At 38.4% G+C, this 19,092-nt stretch overlaps 1 protein-coding gene across 3 annotated transcripts in view; it reads right to left on the bottom strand.

Moving 5' to 3' along the window:
* The window catches only part of LOC311493776 (MICOS complex subunit mic25a-like), a 78,496-nt gene that overhangs the window by 28,866 nt on the left and 30,538 nt on the right, over nt 1-19,092 (bottom strand). For all 3 annotated transcript variants that reach the window (XM_084552556.1, XM_084552558.1, XM_084552557.1), the window contains 2 exons: nt 17,956-18,039; nt 8,066-8,136 (listed from right to left, as the gene is read on the bottom strand). In XM_084552556.1, coding sequence (XP_084408682.1) covers nt 8,066-8,136; nt 17,956-18,039 — 155 coding nt within the window. The remainder of the gene's footprint in view (nt 1-8,065; nt 8,137-17,955; nt 18,040-19,092) is intronic.

Genomic DNA, 19,092 nt, shown 5'->3' with positions numbered 1-19,092 from the left:
GGCGCTTAGGAAAATAAATAAATAAAAAAAGAGAGAGAAGGGATGTGTCCTTTGGCTTTTTTTTATAGCTAGAATGAGGTAAAGTGGCGTCCCTGACAGACCGTTGAGTCATGTATGAGGTTGTTGCTGTTAATGTGTGTGTCCTGCAAAAGGATTTGAATGTGTGAGGCAGTTATTTTTGGGGGAGTTCTCCACGCATCTGTGAGCGGTAAATAAGACAAAACATAAACAGTAAGATTAGCTGCGTAATTAATGGTGCTGCCCATTATTTTTAATCTCCGGCAGCGAAGGCGGAGGAGTGCAGAACACAGAGGCCTCAGACTTCTGGACCACACAGCTTTCCAAGACAAAGCGAGGCAGAGAAATGAAAGGGGAGAAATTGGAAAACGGAAAAGACACAAAACACCAGCAACTACAAAAGCCCCTGGCAAAGCTACAAGACTGATAAGGAAGATGCTTTTATCGCCTCAAAACCATGTTTTTGTGTTTTCCTTAATGGCTTTGGCTATACATATGAAGCATTGTTTGTCCTATGCGCCATTTTATTTCTATCCTGTCAACTACAAAGTATTGGTATCTCTACTGTGTTTCCAGCAAGTAATTAGAAAATCTTGTTAACATCTCACAGAATGTAGTGCCCAAGGAAGAAAATGAAAGGAATCCAATACTGTGACTGTCTTGAGGAACATCCTGCATGTGAGCCAACACACTAGGAATACACTATGTTACAAGATTTGGCTTGTTATGCCAATTATGTTCTCCCTTTCCAATAGTGTTTGACTTGTTTGGGTAAGAACACTGCCTGAATATTTCAGTGTCAAATTGTCACAACAGAATTTTCAAGTGTGAAATAAAGGAAAGCAAAGAAAAAAGTGTTGCACAAAACCCCTTAATCGCAATTCAGATGACTCCTCATGTGGCAGCCAAATTGCCATTTACCTGCATTATGTGGCAGTTGTTATTCTATACACTGGTAAGGACAGATTTTGTGGAAAGAGAAGGATTATTGACTTAAATTTGAACTTCCATCCATCCACTTTCATCCGTTTATCTGAAGTTGGGTCACGGTGGCAACAGACATGTTATTCCCGGTGTCCCCCTCCCTAGCAACACATCCTAGTTCCTCATGAGAGAATCCTAAGCCGTTCCCAGGCCATTCAAGATATGTAATCCCTGTAGCAAATTCTGTGACTACCCCCAGGTTTCCATGTGGCTCAAGTGGCCATGCCTCGTAAACACCGGACCTGTTCAGACCTTGCATAAAGATCCGATCTGAGCTATCCAATCATAAGCTTTAGGTACAGTTTAGGTTTAGTGTCCAGACCTGCATTAACATACGTCTCCCAATGCGTCTCAAGATCCTATCTAAGTTTTGCGCTCTGTATGCAATAAACAGACATCATCTGGGGCACAGAAGAATATTTTAACAGCAGTTATCTCAAATGTATTTCTGCTGCTGCTCCAGAGCAGAGAACAACATTGTTTTTAGTGTGAGCGTCATGTCTTTGCCACACACGTTAACACACACCGTAATCTCCAGTAATAAAGGGAAACGAAAACATCGATAAATGGGGAATACGTAATGTAACCAAACACAGCTCCTTATACACATGACCGCATCAATAACTAACCACATGCTGGCACGTTATTTAATGACAGAATCACACATTACTTTCATTTGTAAATCTTACATTTATTTATTTATTTTTAGTTAGTTAACAGCTACAAGCACAGACGGCTCTCATTACTAATGAACAAACATCACTTACAGTGGGGTTTTTTTCTGAATGAATGAGGAAAAACCTGATGACACAGGAGTGCCCCTGTTGAGTACTGGTGGTCTTTAATGTTGAACTAGTGTTGGTTTTTGTTTTCATCATGTATCATGTATGAGACATTTCTTAACCTAAACTCAATTTAGTATTATCCTTGAATACCTCTATGACAAAATGATGATGGCAAATTTAACTACAAACAGTTGTGATATCATTGCAACCTGATTACCAGAGTCAAATTCAAAGACAATGTTTTCTTCTAAGATGAATTCTAGATGACTCCGTTTTGTGTGGTTCATTTCCAAAAATGTGACTTACTTAGTAAGAATAATTTCATCACTGTTTCTCTTATTCCAATATTTTGTTGTACTAGTGGCTGCCATTATTGCAGCCTTTAGTCATCACTGAGCTTTTTTATTTTTTGCTGCTTCTCTTGCAATGTCTACCCAACACTTTTTATTATTATTTACTACTTTTACTTTTTGTAACACTGACTAAAAATGAAACAAAGTTTAAGAGTGTAACACAAACTTAAAAAACGTATAAGTTCCATTGTAAGTTAAAAGAAATAACAAGTGGCTTTCAGAGATCAATTAATTACAGGGGTGTCCAAACTATGGCCTGTGGCCCATCTCCTGCTCGTGGTCCACAAACCAAAATTTATCAAAGAAGACTTTTGCCACAGGTGACCAAAGATGCGCAAGATACCATGTGAGTGCAGAAAATTTCTGACACGGTGGAAAAATGAATATTTCTTCATAGCGAATAAAGAGAAGTGCGTCTGATTGATATGCAATGAAACTGTTGCTGTGATGAAAGAGTACAATATACGACGACACAATGAAACCGAACGTCAGGCCTATACAGGTTCAAAGTTCTACAGCTTTTTTCCAAGCTAGTAAAACACACCCAACTATGCGGTAACTCAACTCATTACCCGGTATGGGAAACCTTTCTCAGATGGTTACTTCATAAAACAGAGCCTCACTAAAGTCCTAGAAAAAAAGGACAGTCATTCAATAGTGTTAGCATGTCCAGAAACACAACATTGCAGCATACCTGATATTTCTTTTTATGGGGAAATTGACAATAACTTACTTTGCACAACAGAAAAGCAGACTGAGAACCAAAATGACCAACTGCTATCACTGTGCTGTCCTTCGTATCTCAACCACCAAACTTACTCCTGTCCTGCCAACCATCCGTCAGTCCAAAGTGCAGCATCACAATTCCGACTGAGTACAACACTGTTACAAGGAGCACTGGCTTAAAATATATATATATTACCCAGTATTCAGTATTTTACACATATTTGGACATTGAAATTCAGTGGAAGACAATTTAACACACTCTTTAGTAAATAGGGAGTGGTTTTAGACACAGCCCAAAAAATGGTTTTTCAAGTGACGAGAAGATGTCTGCTGATCACCTGCTAGCTCTTGCATTTAGAATTTCTATTCTATCATTTAGAGAACACTTTCCAATTAGATTTAATCCTATTCAAGGAGATTTGCAGATTTAGCATTCTGCAATATTCACAGTTTTCTAACTAATAGACAGCTCCACTGATGAGAAAATCAATAAGACATCGAGAGGCTGTTGGTTAAACAGGGCCGTCCTTATCCATTGAGGCAGGGAATGGCATTTAACAAGTTAGAGAGTCACAATCCCTGAAAAATCTGCTTTACCATCACCGGTTTGATTAATACCTGTTTGGTGGTGAAGAAGAGAAAAAGAGAGATGATAACAAGAGAGAGAGGAGAGAGAGAGAAAGCATGAGAGGTTAGAAGGAAAAAAGCCAGAGAGAAAGGGTAGCCTCTTATCTCTAGCTTGTAGCTTGTATGCACCTGCACCCTGACAGGCTTTCAATTGACTAGGGGCACACATCCTCTTCTCTCCTATCTTGTATCTGTACCCTCCTTCACTCATCCTCCCCCATCTCTCCTTTCCTATCACACCCGCAACAAGGAAGAGAGGGCACTCTGTATACCACTACTCAGACTTCACTTTGGTTCTCGTAAACATTGGAGTGCAGTACTTTGTTCCCCGAAATGCCTCTTATTTTTACTAGTCCTTTGTCAATGCTGTATTGGCTCAGACGTATATGCACTTCTCCAGTACAAAACATTTTCACTTGATTAACTTTGTGTTGTTTTACTGCCCATACTGCCTGCATTTCACCAAATTATATTACAAAAATATTTTAAAGCATATTTTAGAACATCTTTTGGTTTTAGAAAATGACAAATATATTTATTTCACTTAATTTCATACTTGCTCTTCATTTCTCAAACTGTGGGATAAATTAAAGGATTTTCTTATCTTATACTAAGTAATATGAAAAAGTGTTTCTACTGGTTATATTTTTAGGATAACAACCAATATGACCAAAAAAACGAACAAAAAATAAGGTACACATTCCATTTGTCATTAAAGTCAGTGGTTAATAGTACTCTGTCTCCTTAAGGAACACTTTCATTAAACCTTAAGACCTAGGAGATTAGAACTAGAAGATGTATTCCAGTAACCCCTTGAGTTCCATGTTATTTCATAACAGCGATCGCAAAATCACCACATGTAATGCAGATAGAAATATTTATTCAGTTTGTTCTAAAACCTGAAGGGGGCAGATGGATGGTGGATTATTTATGCCAGTGATTTATAGCTTTCTATTGACTGCCCATCCATTACCATTGTGCAAGCATTTCCTGTGTGTGCTCTTACAGAATTTATATAAAATACAACATCAATATGTATATGCCTTGTTGTCAATACTCAATTAAAGCCAATAAATTGCTGATCGTGTAAAAAAAACTGCAGGAGGTAGCTACCTAAGGTCTAAAGGTACAGCTTGTGGCTGGAAAGTTGGCGGTTAAACATCTAATACCATCCAGTACATAGTGTGAAATAGGCAGAGTATACTGGCATAGATATAAAAAAATAAATAAATAAATTAATTAATGTTTTAAATATTTTTTCATTGGATCTATCTATTTTATGAGAAGTCTATTATTCATTTGGTTAACTTTGCACAGGATAATAACTTCTAATATTAAACCTTGAAGTTTTACTCAATATCTTTCCTCGTACATACAGATTTTATCACAAAATCTGTTTCAAACTTCAATTGTTGCAAAGGTGAAGGTTTATTCACTGTACACCTGATGGAAAAATATGTCCTTTACAATATTCTGAAATGAATTAGCACTGATAGCGTGACTTAACATCAATGGCTTGTACTGATAGTAATCAGAAAAGCACCTGTATTATTTATCTGCAAAAGGTTGCCAACATCCATTTACTAGACTAGAACATTAACGGAAATCTGCGTTGTGTAGTTTTATAGGTCCACATTGCGCATAAACATACTGCTTATAACTAGCAAATGCTGCTGCTGACACTGCTTCCACTAACATTGGAAAGCAATACTGCCATACCATACCAGCCATCAGTGCTTGGTAGTCTTTGTGCGGTTCTTGTCTGAAGAACAACAGATAAGGACACAATAGCGGTTCCCAGGCACTCACCAGTGACTTTCAAGACACACTTGCTTTCACACTGCTTTACATTCTTTTCAAAATCAAGCTGCTCTATGACTTTATTGTCCCCCAGCCAGCTAAAAGTACAGAGGTGTGTAATGCACAAATATGATATCCAGCAGGGAGAACCATACACCTATGTTTAGATTGGCTTTTCTCTACAGTGCAGTAACAAGTAGTCTTCCAAGTAGTTTGCTTTTAAATTCTAGTCTCCAGACTTGGCTTGTCAATGTTTCGAGCCTGATCACCAAGTGATCCTTGTAAGCTGGTATCCTCTGACACAGGCTTGGGGAAATCTGACGAAGGGCGGCTATTAAAGTTAGTTCGACTACTACTGTAACAGACAGCTGGCCTTGTTAAAATGCTCTGGATACTGACCGGAGCAGCCTGACATGTTGTCTCCATCTAGCTCTCATTCTAAAACTTTAAGCTGAAGAGCAGGCACTTTCACACACAAAATGTATCCCGACTAAAAAGACAACTGTTACCATCCTCGTGTCTCTTTCAGTCCTTCTGTAATTCCACAGCTAAAAACAGAATGTCAAGTTAGCTAATGCAAAATGCCTTTGCTAAGTGGATATCAGTCAGGTAAAGCAATCTCTGCATCAGTGTATGCCACAGACCACTTAGAAGCATCTCCTTTTTCTTAGTGGCAGCTGACAGAGGGCAGCAGTCATAAAGCTGAGCTAGTCTGAACTAATGCTGAAATCTCTGAAGTTTGTATGAGTGCTATCGACGGACTGTCAAGGTTCTATCTCAGTTTGACTTTCAGTGTCTGCCGCCTTCACGCTGCTATTGCAGGTCCATCTCTTCACATAATGTATACACTGTAACTATATCACATTTAATTCATGTATTTTATTAGCATTAGCATGGAGTATAACATCTGAATTGTTCTGATGATCTGCACTGATACTAGACATCTGATATTTGTACTGTATCTGAAATTGTACATTCTTTCTTCTATATATGAGTTGGATATGTAATTACTTTTATATGCGGCACAAGTGATGTGTGATAGTGTTGGCAATATAATAAGAAAAATGTGCAATGAAAATCTCTTTACACACAGAATAATTTAGAAATCTGCTGTGCAGTGAACTTTTGAAATATAGAGAAATCTCTCTCCGTTTGTCTCTTTGGGCCTGTTCAGAACTTGTATTAAGATCTGATCTGGGCAATCTGATCGTAAGTGTCCAGCTTTAGGTACAGGTCTTCAGACTTTGCTTTAATGTATGCATCTACAAATGTATCTTCAGATCCAATCTCAGTTTCATGCTCATCTGGGGTTCAGTAGAATATTTTAACAGCTGCTGTCTCCGCTGCTCCAGAACCGAGAACGATGGTGTTTTATGTGTGTGCATCATGACTTGTTCATACACGGTAAGTTATTATTTATTGATCAGTTGGACCTGCACAAAACTCAGATTATAACTCCAACCCTGGAAGTTTCCATCTGCATTGTAATGTCCAGTAATAAAGATAAATAAAGACACCGGTGATTGAGGAAATACATAATTTAACCACACATGGCTCCTTCTACAGTAACATGACCACATCAGTAATTAACACAGAATCACACTGACGCAGGAGCACACCTGTTGATTATAGGCAGTCCTGCGACTCAAGGCGCATTGCGTTCACACTGCCAAAGGAATGAGGACACATGCGGACTCATGAGACCCAGACCACCTCCAAATGTGGTCAGAGATCAGATCGGTACACCCCATGTATTCAGAATAACAACATATAATTGACCATTAAGGTAGTTGGACCAACCTTAGAGGATGTGTAAAATTTGTATGATCTTCTGATACTCCAATAATAATAATAATATAAATAATGGTCTAATCAAAATAAACATGCCTCACCATCTAATAGTTTGATCAGATCGTTTCTGATCGGTTGTAAACATCAGGTGATGTGACGGGTTTCCGGGATAACAGAAACATGTCATTTGCAAACTGGTTCTAGCAGACAAGAGTTTGTGAAGATGAGGAAAGCCGGATCCAGTGTAAGAAACAGGTTGAACATATGAGTTCATTTTGCCAATCTTCTGAATTAGGTCAATGTTGGCAATAAATAGGGACAAATTGATCTTGATTTGAAAGATCAAATATCAACTCATAAAATCCTCACATCGATTTTTTTAAATACATTTCCTCATTCTCTTGTAGGAAATCTGGTTGCAGCCTCATTAGACTGGTTGCACATAACAAGTCTCACAAGTTCTCATGTGGGCATGAATGTTAAAAAATTCATGCCCACATGTGAAAAACACAGATAAACTTCAAAAAACATAAAGCAAGCCACAAGCAAAATCCTGCTTTTGTGGATAAAAAATACACATGCCCTCACCCATAAATGCTGCATCTTTCAGATACCTGTGCTCTTTTTCTATTTTTTTTTATTTAACAACGCAGTGGCAATTATAAGCTGCCTATTCCCTCCTGTGGCTCATTACATGTCCACAGTGAGACGCGAGGATGGGTATTGCTAAAATCAGCTTAATTAAAGAAGCCAATTAAAACATTTATCACATTAGTCACTTTGCCCCAGAGAATGAATATGTATTTAAAAACAAGAGAAAGAGAAGATTACTATCTATTGCTATTTATTGGTCCACCGTGTGAATGCTCACGTGTACTTGTGACTTGGTGGGCAGGTGTCAGAGGCTCAAAATGATAATATCTTCTTAATTTTGGAATTCAAATTAGGTTGTAAATGTGAGTGTGTGTATATGCGTCTTACCTGACATTTGCTTCCATCTCGGTGGCAGCTTGGTGGAATTTCTCTTTGCTCTGCTCATATTGTTCCAAATTCTAAAGACATGTACACACAGAAAACACAAGGAAACACAAACAACAAGCATTAGTAAACATTTTTTTTGTTGTTGTAGCTACTTTTAATGTGTGCACATGTGTGTCTTCCAACCATATGCCATAAGTAAGCATGTAGGACAGTGAGGTAAGTCTTTTGGAAGATCTCTTTTTGAGCAGCTGACTCATGCCGTATAATTTTTTAAAAAGCCTGTGCAAGAAAACGGTTACTGTCAAATGTTATGTATCTTGTAGTGGCTGGCTGTAAAAATGGGCGGAAAAACATTTTAAAATACTAGCACATTATGTTATACACCAAATATAAGGGTGTATTTAAAGATGGAACCAGTTTTTAAATAGTTAAATGCCATTCAGAAAATTATGAACAGTTTGGAACAATTAACACAACAAACATAAAGCAAAGGGTGAAGGGTGAAAAGGCGAACTTTTAAGGGGTAGTTTTATAATTTGGCCGCACCCAGCAAAACACAACTTGCCCTTAGGTTGCTATTATGGATCAGTCAAAAGTAATGTAAGATTTTAATTTGGAATGTTGGGGTCGAGTCAGGCAAACCATTTCTTTCTGTTGCAAGTTTAAATGCTATGTTTAATGCTGTGGAAATATATATTCATCCTGGAGAATATTTCGCCATTCCAGCCTCTTTTAGTGAAGCTACAGCTCAGCACTGATGAGTTGCATTACCCGTGCATTTTTTAGGAAATCGTGATTCCTGACTTGCCTCCTGAGCAACCAAACCCAAGCAAGCAGGCAGTGGTATTATGATAAAACAAGCAGCTAATCCACAACAACTGCAGCCTCTCCTCTGCTGATCCTCCTAGCTTAGGCCTTCCAGCACCCAGTACCCCCCACCCAAATATTTAATCAGCAAACTGTACCAGCTTGAGAGAAAAGCATGGGAGAAGACAAGGATAGAAGGGAGGCAAAATACGAATAAAGGAGGAGAAGCAGCAAAAAGCATGAAGGTGAGAGGCAAGATAATAGAGAGGGGGAAACAGTTTCCCCTGACTACGGTTGAGTTGAGTGGTACGGCATCACTTGTGAATTGTGTATTTTCAGTTTTGCATCTATCATTATTTCTCTCCACATTGCCATTGTTCATCCTGACACTGTCCTGCAAGTCGACACGCCGTGGCAAGAAAACACCACACCCCTGTTTGTGTGTGCCTGTGAGTCACTATACCCTTGGTTTTTACGCTTACAAACGACACAGTGTTGCTACGGCATTTGTATCCATAAAAAAGGTGCAGAGCATTCTTTTTGAGTATTGTTTGTCCAGCTTTTTGGATATCTGACTAGTGGTAGTGTTCCAGCAGAAACTTCTAAGTGGGAACTCAGAAATTCCAGCTTCTCAGTTAAAATTGAATACCTTGTTATTTTTCATATTACACGAATGGAATAAATGACTTATAGGTCCAGATATAATATGGAGGCCTTATACAAGATCTGGTTCCCCTTTTTGAAATATATTGGTGGCAGACTGGCAACCATTATGTTTGAAGGGTCTGATAGCAGTCAGCAGGCTATGTAATACTGTAATGTACATGAATACAAGACGTCGCCAACTACCACAAATTATGTGAGATGAGCATATGACACCACCTATCCAAAACTCGTTTGTGGAGTGGACCTTTTGTTTGTTTATGTCTATATAAAAACCATAAACCAATGAAATCTTATTAATATTTTTTTTTTTTTTTTTTGTAGAGGTGCTTGTGGTCATTTTGAAGAAGAAAATGGAGCTGTGCTCGGCTGTACATTTATGAACATATCAGTCCTGATGTTTGAGATGCGTGCAGTGATTTAAGAGCCAGGTGAGTCTGATAATACAGCAATGGGATTTCATGCAACGTGTTTCAAGCAATACAGAGAAAAAAAAGCTCTGGATGCAAGTGTATATTCCTAAAACTAATTCAAATCCACAGCACTTGGATGACTGTCCATCACCACGTAAAGCCCACCCATGATTTGACTGGCGATTTGACTGAGTATAATCAGTTCCCAACGGAGCAGTTCCAACTTTCTGCCACAAAAAAAAAAAAATATGGACGAGGAAGTTGGTCTGGCTTCCAGGCGATGTTGTACATAAAGAGAAACATTCAATACAGTATAAACTTACAGGGAAGATGCAAATCCCTTGTTTTCTATTTAACATATTAATACAGGTCACATTAAAGGGAATGCCCCTTTAACATATGTTTGATGTTAATTTAAAAGCATCTATTGCAGTGTCTAATCAACATAGTTTCTTTATATTTTACACATCATTGTGTTATTTCTGTGCATTCGGATCAACAATTTACTTTACTGTAGTTCATCAAAAATGGTAGTGAAAAGAGTATTCTAAATACCAGTACAAACTGTTGGTTTCTAAGCCCATGGGAAGAAGGTGAAAAGATAAAACAAGGATATGAAGCATCATGCTTTTAAGACTGCCTCAGTGTGCTCTCATTGGTGCGTATTGGTTAGAAAAGCTTACCCATAATGTAGTATGGACATGTTTTCTGTATGATTTAGCCGTGGGTATGTACAGTGTTTTTGATTGATAAATCCCATTCATCATGAAACTTACTACTTCCGACTCAGTCAACACAGACATGTCCTTAATAATGCATTTGCATTTCAACAGATCTGCCATCTGTTGCACCTGCAAGGTTGTCCTTACAAGTGACCCTTATGTATGTCTGAGTAAACAAGGAGAGGATATGGTGCTTGCAAAGAACAGACTGTAAAGCTTGTGATTTTTAATTTTCTGGAAATGAGAACGGTTATATAACTTTGTATCGTTAGAGATTGACCACACACTCCACAATCAGTTCCTGTGTGTATGTTTGAAGTTTCACTCTTTTCAAAAATTGAAAACGACCAAAATGTAATAAGTCAGTTTAATTTTAGGATGAATTACTCTTTCATCACACTCAAAAGAGGAAAAAAAATGATAAATAAGTGTGGTATTTTGGTTGCCATGGTGACACTGGCACTGACATTCCCTCTTTGTTCAGTTCAGCACATTTCCCGTGCTCCTTCTTTTCTGCCATCCTTCAAACATCTTCCTCTCTATACAGACTATATACTGCATCCTGCAATCCTTCATAACTCAGACACTGATCAGTTTTTATTCGCCATTCCAGGTGGAAGAACAGAATACAAAATAGCTAAACATTTAAATTAAGTTCAATATAATTCAAACATTTCATTTTAAACTTTAGCCTGGCGAAGCCACCAGCAATTCTTATTAGGATATGAGTGTGGTAACACGCCATTTGGATTTCAATATGGGGCAGGTAACTATGTAGTGATTACTCCTCTGTCAACCACCACATAAAGCTGCCAAAAACGATTTGATTGTCCCAGCAGATCTTTGCCAGGATCTTTTGCCTGGGCATAATAAGTTCCCAATGGAGCAACTCCAGACCAACTTCCTGCACAAAAAAAAAATGTGGGTGGGTGATATTTGGGCTGGCTTCCAGGCTCACAAAATTTCAGGTTCTGCCCAAAAGGGTACAAAAGGACAGAACCTTTCAAAAAAGTTTTGACTACAAATATATACATCCTCAGCAAAAAGAAACTGAATTATTTACACCAAATACATTTTGTACAGTTATTACAGTGTGTGACAATGCTTTGAATTCAAACCATTAAAATAGGAAAAAAACTTTTGCTATAAATTCTTTAAAATTCATTGAAAAAACAAACTTATCTTCATCCATTTCCACTATTGCCTTTTGCTTTTTCAGGCCTGTTGTTCAAGCTTCAAACATACTTTCGTTTCTGTGTTATGCCAGCTTGAGAAGGAGATAAGTGCTGAATATCTTGCTCCAGGAAAAAAAAAAGCATTCATGACAGCACGGCCAACTGTCTGAAAGCATTAGGTGCAGTTAAACCTGTGTTGCTCAGTCGTAAGGGCTTCGACTACACCTAATAGGCCACCTGTAGCTTCTTAATTGCCGCTTACCTTTTCTACTGCGTGCTAATTATGTTCGTTCACTCTCTGCCCTGTAGACCATTCTCACTCTCACAGTCCCTGAGCTCTTTTTATGTCAGCCTTGTTCAGTTTTTCTGCAAGCTCAATCTACTCTTCAGCCCGAACAGGTGGCCCCAACGTCATGGGAGCACTATGAATTACTGAGACTTTCTGTTTTCTTCATGACTACTGAGAAAAGATGATGTGTCGTCGATAGAATTAGATGGACTACATAAACGTGAGGAGAAAACTCATGCATGGTACAGAAAAAAAAAAATGAAGATGGCCATCTGAGGGAAAAAAGTAACCAATGTGATGCGTAAACAAGCCTGTTAGCAAATCTGAAAATATATTTTTAAACCCAGGCCTAATTAACACTAGTTGTGGCCCAGCAGCAAATTCACAAGGAACCTCTTTGACACAGAAAGTAAAGGCAGCCTTCCACTCATCAACCCTGGCCCTGTCTGTGGGATATGCATATGTTTATGATAAAAACAGAATGACCAGTCCATTGTGTCTGACATGTACTCAAAGACTTGATTAGTTCTGCACTCGCTGTGTTGGTTGGCAGCAAGCGCACACACGGAACATTTCTGGAGCACATCCTCTTGAATATATTGTAGATCACACATAAACAAGCCATACTGACTTGTTTTTAACACTGGTACACTCAAACTTCATAACATGCCAAGACTCATTAAGAGTATCCAACAACTGTGGTTTGATGACATCTGTTATTTCATTAATTCTATTAAATGTGGGAGATGACAGAAGAACATGGCTATTGTTAGCTGTAGTTCATGGTAGATGACATTAGCAGTAAATCAGTTCTTAACCAAATGTAATTACTGCATAAATAACTTCATATTCTCTTCCGCTGAATCCTAGCAATGCTTTGTGGTCCTGTGCCAGTCAATGGCCCAGGCATAGTGAAAATTATTTTTCATTTTCATCAGTCTCTAGACACTGCATACCTACAATAAACACTGCTGCTTGGATCTCATGGTGTGCGTTTACCACTCTCGAGAAGTACTTCTATTGCCCAGGAAAAATGAGGTAACAGGAATGTTAGCCACAACTCTGCAGTGTTTAGTAACGGTAAGTTATTATGAAGCTCATATCTTCATCTCCAGATGGGTGCAGCCTCAGTGGAAATACTGCTAACAAGCTAAACTAACAAGCAGAGCCGCAGCCCTCGCTGTGGCATATTGAGCAAATAGCTTTTCACAGGATGAAAGCGTTAAACTTTGACTTGGTTTACATGAGGCCTGGCGTGTATGCATTTCCATGGGAAAAATGCAACACAGCAGAAAAGTGGAGTTTTTAATAGAGTATTTGAAAAAAAGTTCTGATCAGAACACCAGGATGGCTTCATCGTGTCAGGATGCGCACACACATACAGTGTGGGTGTATATGTTTAAATACATATGTACTGATATTACTCATTTTGTGGGGACACAAATTAGTTTACTCTGTCCTGGAATGCAAATAATACAATTTTGGTATTATGACATGGTTTAAGGTTAGGTATTGGTTAAAGTTTGTGGAAGTCCCCGAGAAAGGAAGTCCTCACCAATGGAAGTAATTGAGTTTTAGGCCATCAGAGTGAGGACATGACAGCGAGACTATTTTGGACTTGGTTTTAGTCTCATGAATGCATTATGTCAATGAATGTCCTTATGAAGACAGCCATACAAACGTGTGTATGTGTGTGCACGTCATCATAAATAAGCCTTTTCCCTCTCTGTTTGGCCAGAAATAAAAGTACTGCCACTGTCATTATTTGGAGTAAAGCAGTGTATGTGTGTGTGTGCATGTGTGTGTGTTTAGTGTGAAGATATTTCTGGTGAACTACATAGAGGCCCCTGCTGACAGGCTGTCAACCAACCTGTCAGACTTGGAGGAGGATTATTATCTCCTTCTGTACGCTCTATTTCCACAAGCTTCAAACTATACTCTACTATGACAAGAATGTGTGTGAAAGACTGAAAGAGTTGGCTAGACCACCAGTGAGAGAAGCAGTAAAAAAGACAAAAGTAGAATTAGGCAGACAGTAAAAGGTACTTGTTAACCTTGAGCTAACAAAAGATGTGCTTCCATATCCAATAAATGAAATTACAGATTTTCTTGTACGCTCTTGACATTTTGCAAACAATGAGAAAAGAGGTGTGCTTCAATTAGATAATTCAATCAGTAGACATGCATACTGTCAAAACAGAGGGCAAGTTTCAGCTAAAGTTCATATTTTATGTCGCGTAACATTGCAATAAATGACAACGTTTTTAGAACATTTAATGGACCAGTGTGTAGGATTTAATGACATACTTGTGATTTTGCTGATATTATTCATCTATGAAGGGTTGCTTACACAATAGCATGAAGTTAAATGGAAGTCTATGTAGTTTAGTTTTACAAGTGTGGTGCGTAACAAACTACTTTCAACTTGCAAGTGCACTATAAAACAGAGTTGCCATACCAGCTATTAACGGTTCCTCGCTGGAAACGCATCAGATACAGCCTGGCGCAGACAGTCTCAATTCTTATCAGAATATGAGACTAGTAACATGCTATTTTATGTGCCATTTTATTATGTTGTGTGTTTCAACTAATGCAGAGAAAACTCTTACCGTACAAACGATCATGGTTATTTTGTTGGTACTCAGATAATATTAAATACTATGTCGCTGCATAATGTCCGCCCAAATGATGTGATTGGCCCTGCAGATCTTTGCTGGAGCATAATCAGTTCCCAACAGAGTGACCCCAGACCAACTTTCTGCCACAAACATTTTGTCGACAGGGGAAGTCGGGTTGGCTTCCAGGCTACAACAGATGAGGACCAAATGGTAACTCCTAGGCACTACACACCAACCAACAATCACACAAGACTCACTCTAATACGCATATACTGCTATCTTGTTGGTTTAAATTCAGTAAGCCAGCAATGACATACATGTCATAGCAGTTGTGCTATTGTGGAGGGCCAGTTTATCCATCCATTTCATTAATTTTCAGGTTAAGGATTTCCCACACATTGCATCCCCATTCCCTTAACATGCACATTCTAAGCTAAGTTTACAGTTACAGATGACCATGAACAACTAAATGATGAACTAACCACTAAATTCTAAACACTGGCTCTTTAACACCAAGTTGTTGTTTTTTTCCATTTTTGAGATGACAAATGAGACTGAACTACAGTTGTGTCAATCATCAATTCATTTCAATATACTACAATAATCAAAAAACATCCCATTATCCATTGCATACTGTCAAATGTTCAACGTCAACTATTTGCTACATGCAAACCCAGGAACTAGATGATCGATCGATCAATAGATAGATATATACTTTATTATTATTATTATTATGGAGTAACTTTGGCCAGATTAATCTTGGCTCAAAATTACACCTCAAGCACTGAGATCATTTGGAGAAGTCAAACCTGGCCATTAAGTGTCTACTGGTGTGTTCTGCAAACACACTGCGCTTGCAGATAGACACAAATTTACATATACTGTACATGTGCATCTGAATACACTGTATATGCATAAGACATGTCATTCTCTCTCTTTGTCTGTCACACGAGCACATGCACATACTCACACATAGAGGTCTGTCTACAAACATGCTAAGCTCAACAGTAAACACAGCTTGTGCCACCCGAATGCAAGCCTGCCAGTCTTCTACTCCCTCTGCAAACCCAGCCTGTTACTAATGAGGCTAAAACAAATAGCCAGGCATCTGACACCAAGACCTGTGTGTGTTTGTGCGTTTCAAATATGTGTGGAGACTATTCATGGAGGTAATAAGTGTTTATTTAAGCTAACTGTGTGGTAATTATAATACAGATTTTGCGCTGGCTGTTTAAGCCTGCTTGTGTTTGTCCATCTGTTATTTAAACTAGACAGCCACAGAATCTTAAGAAAGAATGAAGGAATGAAGGAAGAAAAGAAGAAGGAGAGACCTATTTCTTCTCATCTCCCTTGTCTTCATCAGAGAGTTTACCAGGACAGGATTGGGCATGCCTAGTTTTAAAAATCCCAAACGTCAGATTCAACCAAACAGAAAAAAGCCTATTGCTCGAGTCAGTGACTATATCCTCTTACTGTATCTTATGGCACACACATTATATAACCTTCACTCATACACAAGCACAGAATGGCAAGTCTTATTAACACTGAAGATTTATTTCAAAACGTGTCCTTTAAATTTGTAACAGTAATTACAAATAAACAAAAGATTGTAACATAACAAGCAAAATAAAGAAAAAAATGAGCTGACTGACTGTGAAGTCTACAAGAGGATGGACAGTAACTCTATAACTCCAATGTTATGGTTGTCCCATGCGGCTCTATCTACTTTCACAACTCCCTGTGCAGGACAGGCTTGAATTAGCTTGATAAACAGAACATAACACTTGAGTTTTACACAAAATGTCCTGTAAAGGTCTTCTCCAACGGAGAAAAAGAGGAGCACTTCCCCCAGAGAGACCATGTAAATGTCCTTCGTGTGTGGTGCCTGGTGAGGCTGAGACTTAACTTGAAACCACACCTTTTCTGCCTGGCAAATGTCAGACAGGAAGATGAAAGGGAATAAAATGTCTTGTAAGGGCTCTCAGGAGATGTGCAGCCTGGCAGAAATCTGTGTTCCTTTTTTGAATCACATTTATGGATACACCTCGTGAAGTCCTTCTTCAACAAGTTTCTGTGCACACTGTACTTGCCATCTTATTCTGCTCCGTCAGAAAGGTTGCATTTACTTAAGGCATGTTTGCATATTGAAGGACCTGTATAATAAACTTATTTAGCACAACGGGTTCCAGTTATTATGCACAGTACCCACTGTATTGGCAAAGTACACTGTGACAAGGTCCTCAATGGCACATGTCATCTGAAAAGGAGCAGACTCGAGACTGTTCACGCCATCCATGACGCAACACTCTCATGATGACAGTATCTCACTTAGTCCTATCCAACTTTCTGTCTGTTTCAGCTGAGTTCATTCATTCATTCTTTTCCAGTAACCGCTTATTCCCCGGAGGGTCACGTCGCCTATCCCAGCTGTCTTTGGGCAAGAGGCGGGGTACACCCTGGACAGGTTGCCAGTCTATCGCAGGGCTAACACAGAGAAACAGAAAATCAAACTCACACCTACGGCCAGTTTAGGATCACCAATTAACCTAACACGGTGGGAGGAATCTAGAGTACCTGGAGAGAACCCACACTGACACAGGGAGAACATGCAAACTCCACACAGAAAGGTCAAGTGAGCCGATGGATTCAAACCTAGAACCTTCTTGCTATGAGGCAACAGTGCTAACCACTGATAAACTGATAATGTATTTCTGCCCAAACATATGTGATTACACTTCACTATGTATATTTGATTGACAGACTTCATATATCGCAATGCCTGAGTAGGGCTGCAACAAACAATAATGTTTTCAATCAATTAATCTACTTATTTTTCAGTCATTGTCTGTGTAGTTGATTGATCATTTGCCACTTAATAATAATAATAATTTCAACCATTATACTTTCAACTTTTTATTCAAAAGAAATGTCAACCAAGAAGTGTTTTTTTACACCTCATTCAAATGCAGATTGTGATGACAGCAACCGTCAGTGTTGGAGGAATTGTACTTGTAAAGTGCCCAGTCACTACCTCTTTTTGGATGTTTATTGTTCAGCTATATGTTTTTACACCACAACTATTTAGAAAACTGACAAAATTGACTTGCACATGCTATACAGCCCAAGTCTGTACAAGCGTGTAAAAGCTCAAATTAAGTCTTTGCAGTTCTGTGTATGTGTGTGGGCTTGTATAAATGTTGTACCCTTTTCTCCAGTTGTGCCAGCTGCTCCTTGTAGAAGGCATCCAGCACTTTCAGCTGTGAGTCTTTCTTCTGAAGCTGCTGAACCTGCAACAGCACACATAGACAAACACAGACAGCAGTGCATTAAAAACTGTGTAATGCAGTGTTTTCTTACTGCATTGTAGAAGGAGATAAATGAATACCTTTGCTGGGTTTTTGCTTTTGTGTTTTTTTTCCAATTGAAATTCCACTAAGTAAAGTAAATTGTTGAAGAGGCTGCTGGAGCTGAAAAGATATTTATTTCCTTCTAAACATTTTGTGGTTCTCTTAGTGTTATTTAACATAAAAGACCGAAACTTTCACAAATTATGTTGTAATTCCACAGGTTTATATTTTGATGGTGACATCTGTTACTGATTTGTGTTATTGTGTCATATTTTTTTGTTTTGCCAACTTCATTTTTATTAAATCATGTTTTATCTGTGAGATGTGTTAGATTTGTATTTGCTTAAATACTCCAGTATCCAAGATCCTGACTTCCTTTCCTTTGAATACAAGACAAAACATGGTAGTTCTTGAATTCCTTAAAAATTAACCCAGAATCTAAAATTGCATTGATATAAATTGCAGACTGTGTAATACAAATTTTAAACAACATACTATTCTGCTTTAAGCTTTGGAGTGAATATGGTGTTGTAGTTAATCTCTATGAGTGTATGCAAGGTTTGGGTTAGGTGAAAAATTCATGCACAGAAGACCACTAATAAAGATACCAAGGGCTAATATCAGCTTAACATTACTTATTCTCTGAGACTCTACCAGACAGCCTTGTTTTGACAGGCACAATAGCATCTTGCATTTTTTATTTAGCAAATTCCATATCAGCGATGAAGTGGTTTTTCTAATTCTTAGTGAAAAAGTTTTCTTCATTATGCATTCAATCATCTGAAGATGTGGTCCCTTTGGGTTAGCCCGATGGTGCTTTACATACAATTGATCCAGGTTCCACAAAGTGTTTTAGAGATCTTCCATCTAGCCACGATTTGAGACCATTTTTTTCTGACTTTAAACACACTCACTTTTATCATGGTATGATATGATATATGAATGCACACACACTTGCACAGTTGAGTGTGCAAATCTGTTCAACTAGTTTTG

Source organism: Chelon labrosus (genome assembly GCF_963514085.1).
Source record: "Chelon labrosus genome assembly, chromosome: 10".
In the NCBI taxonomy this organism is placed as follows: domain Eukaryota; kingdom Metazoa; phylum Chordata; class Actinopteri; order Mugiliformes; family Mugilidae; genus Chelon; species Chelon labrosus.
The sequence above is the reverse complement of the archived record's forward strand: the minus strand, read 5'-3'. Positions and strand labels throughout refer to the sequence as shown.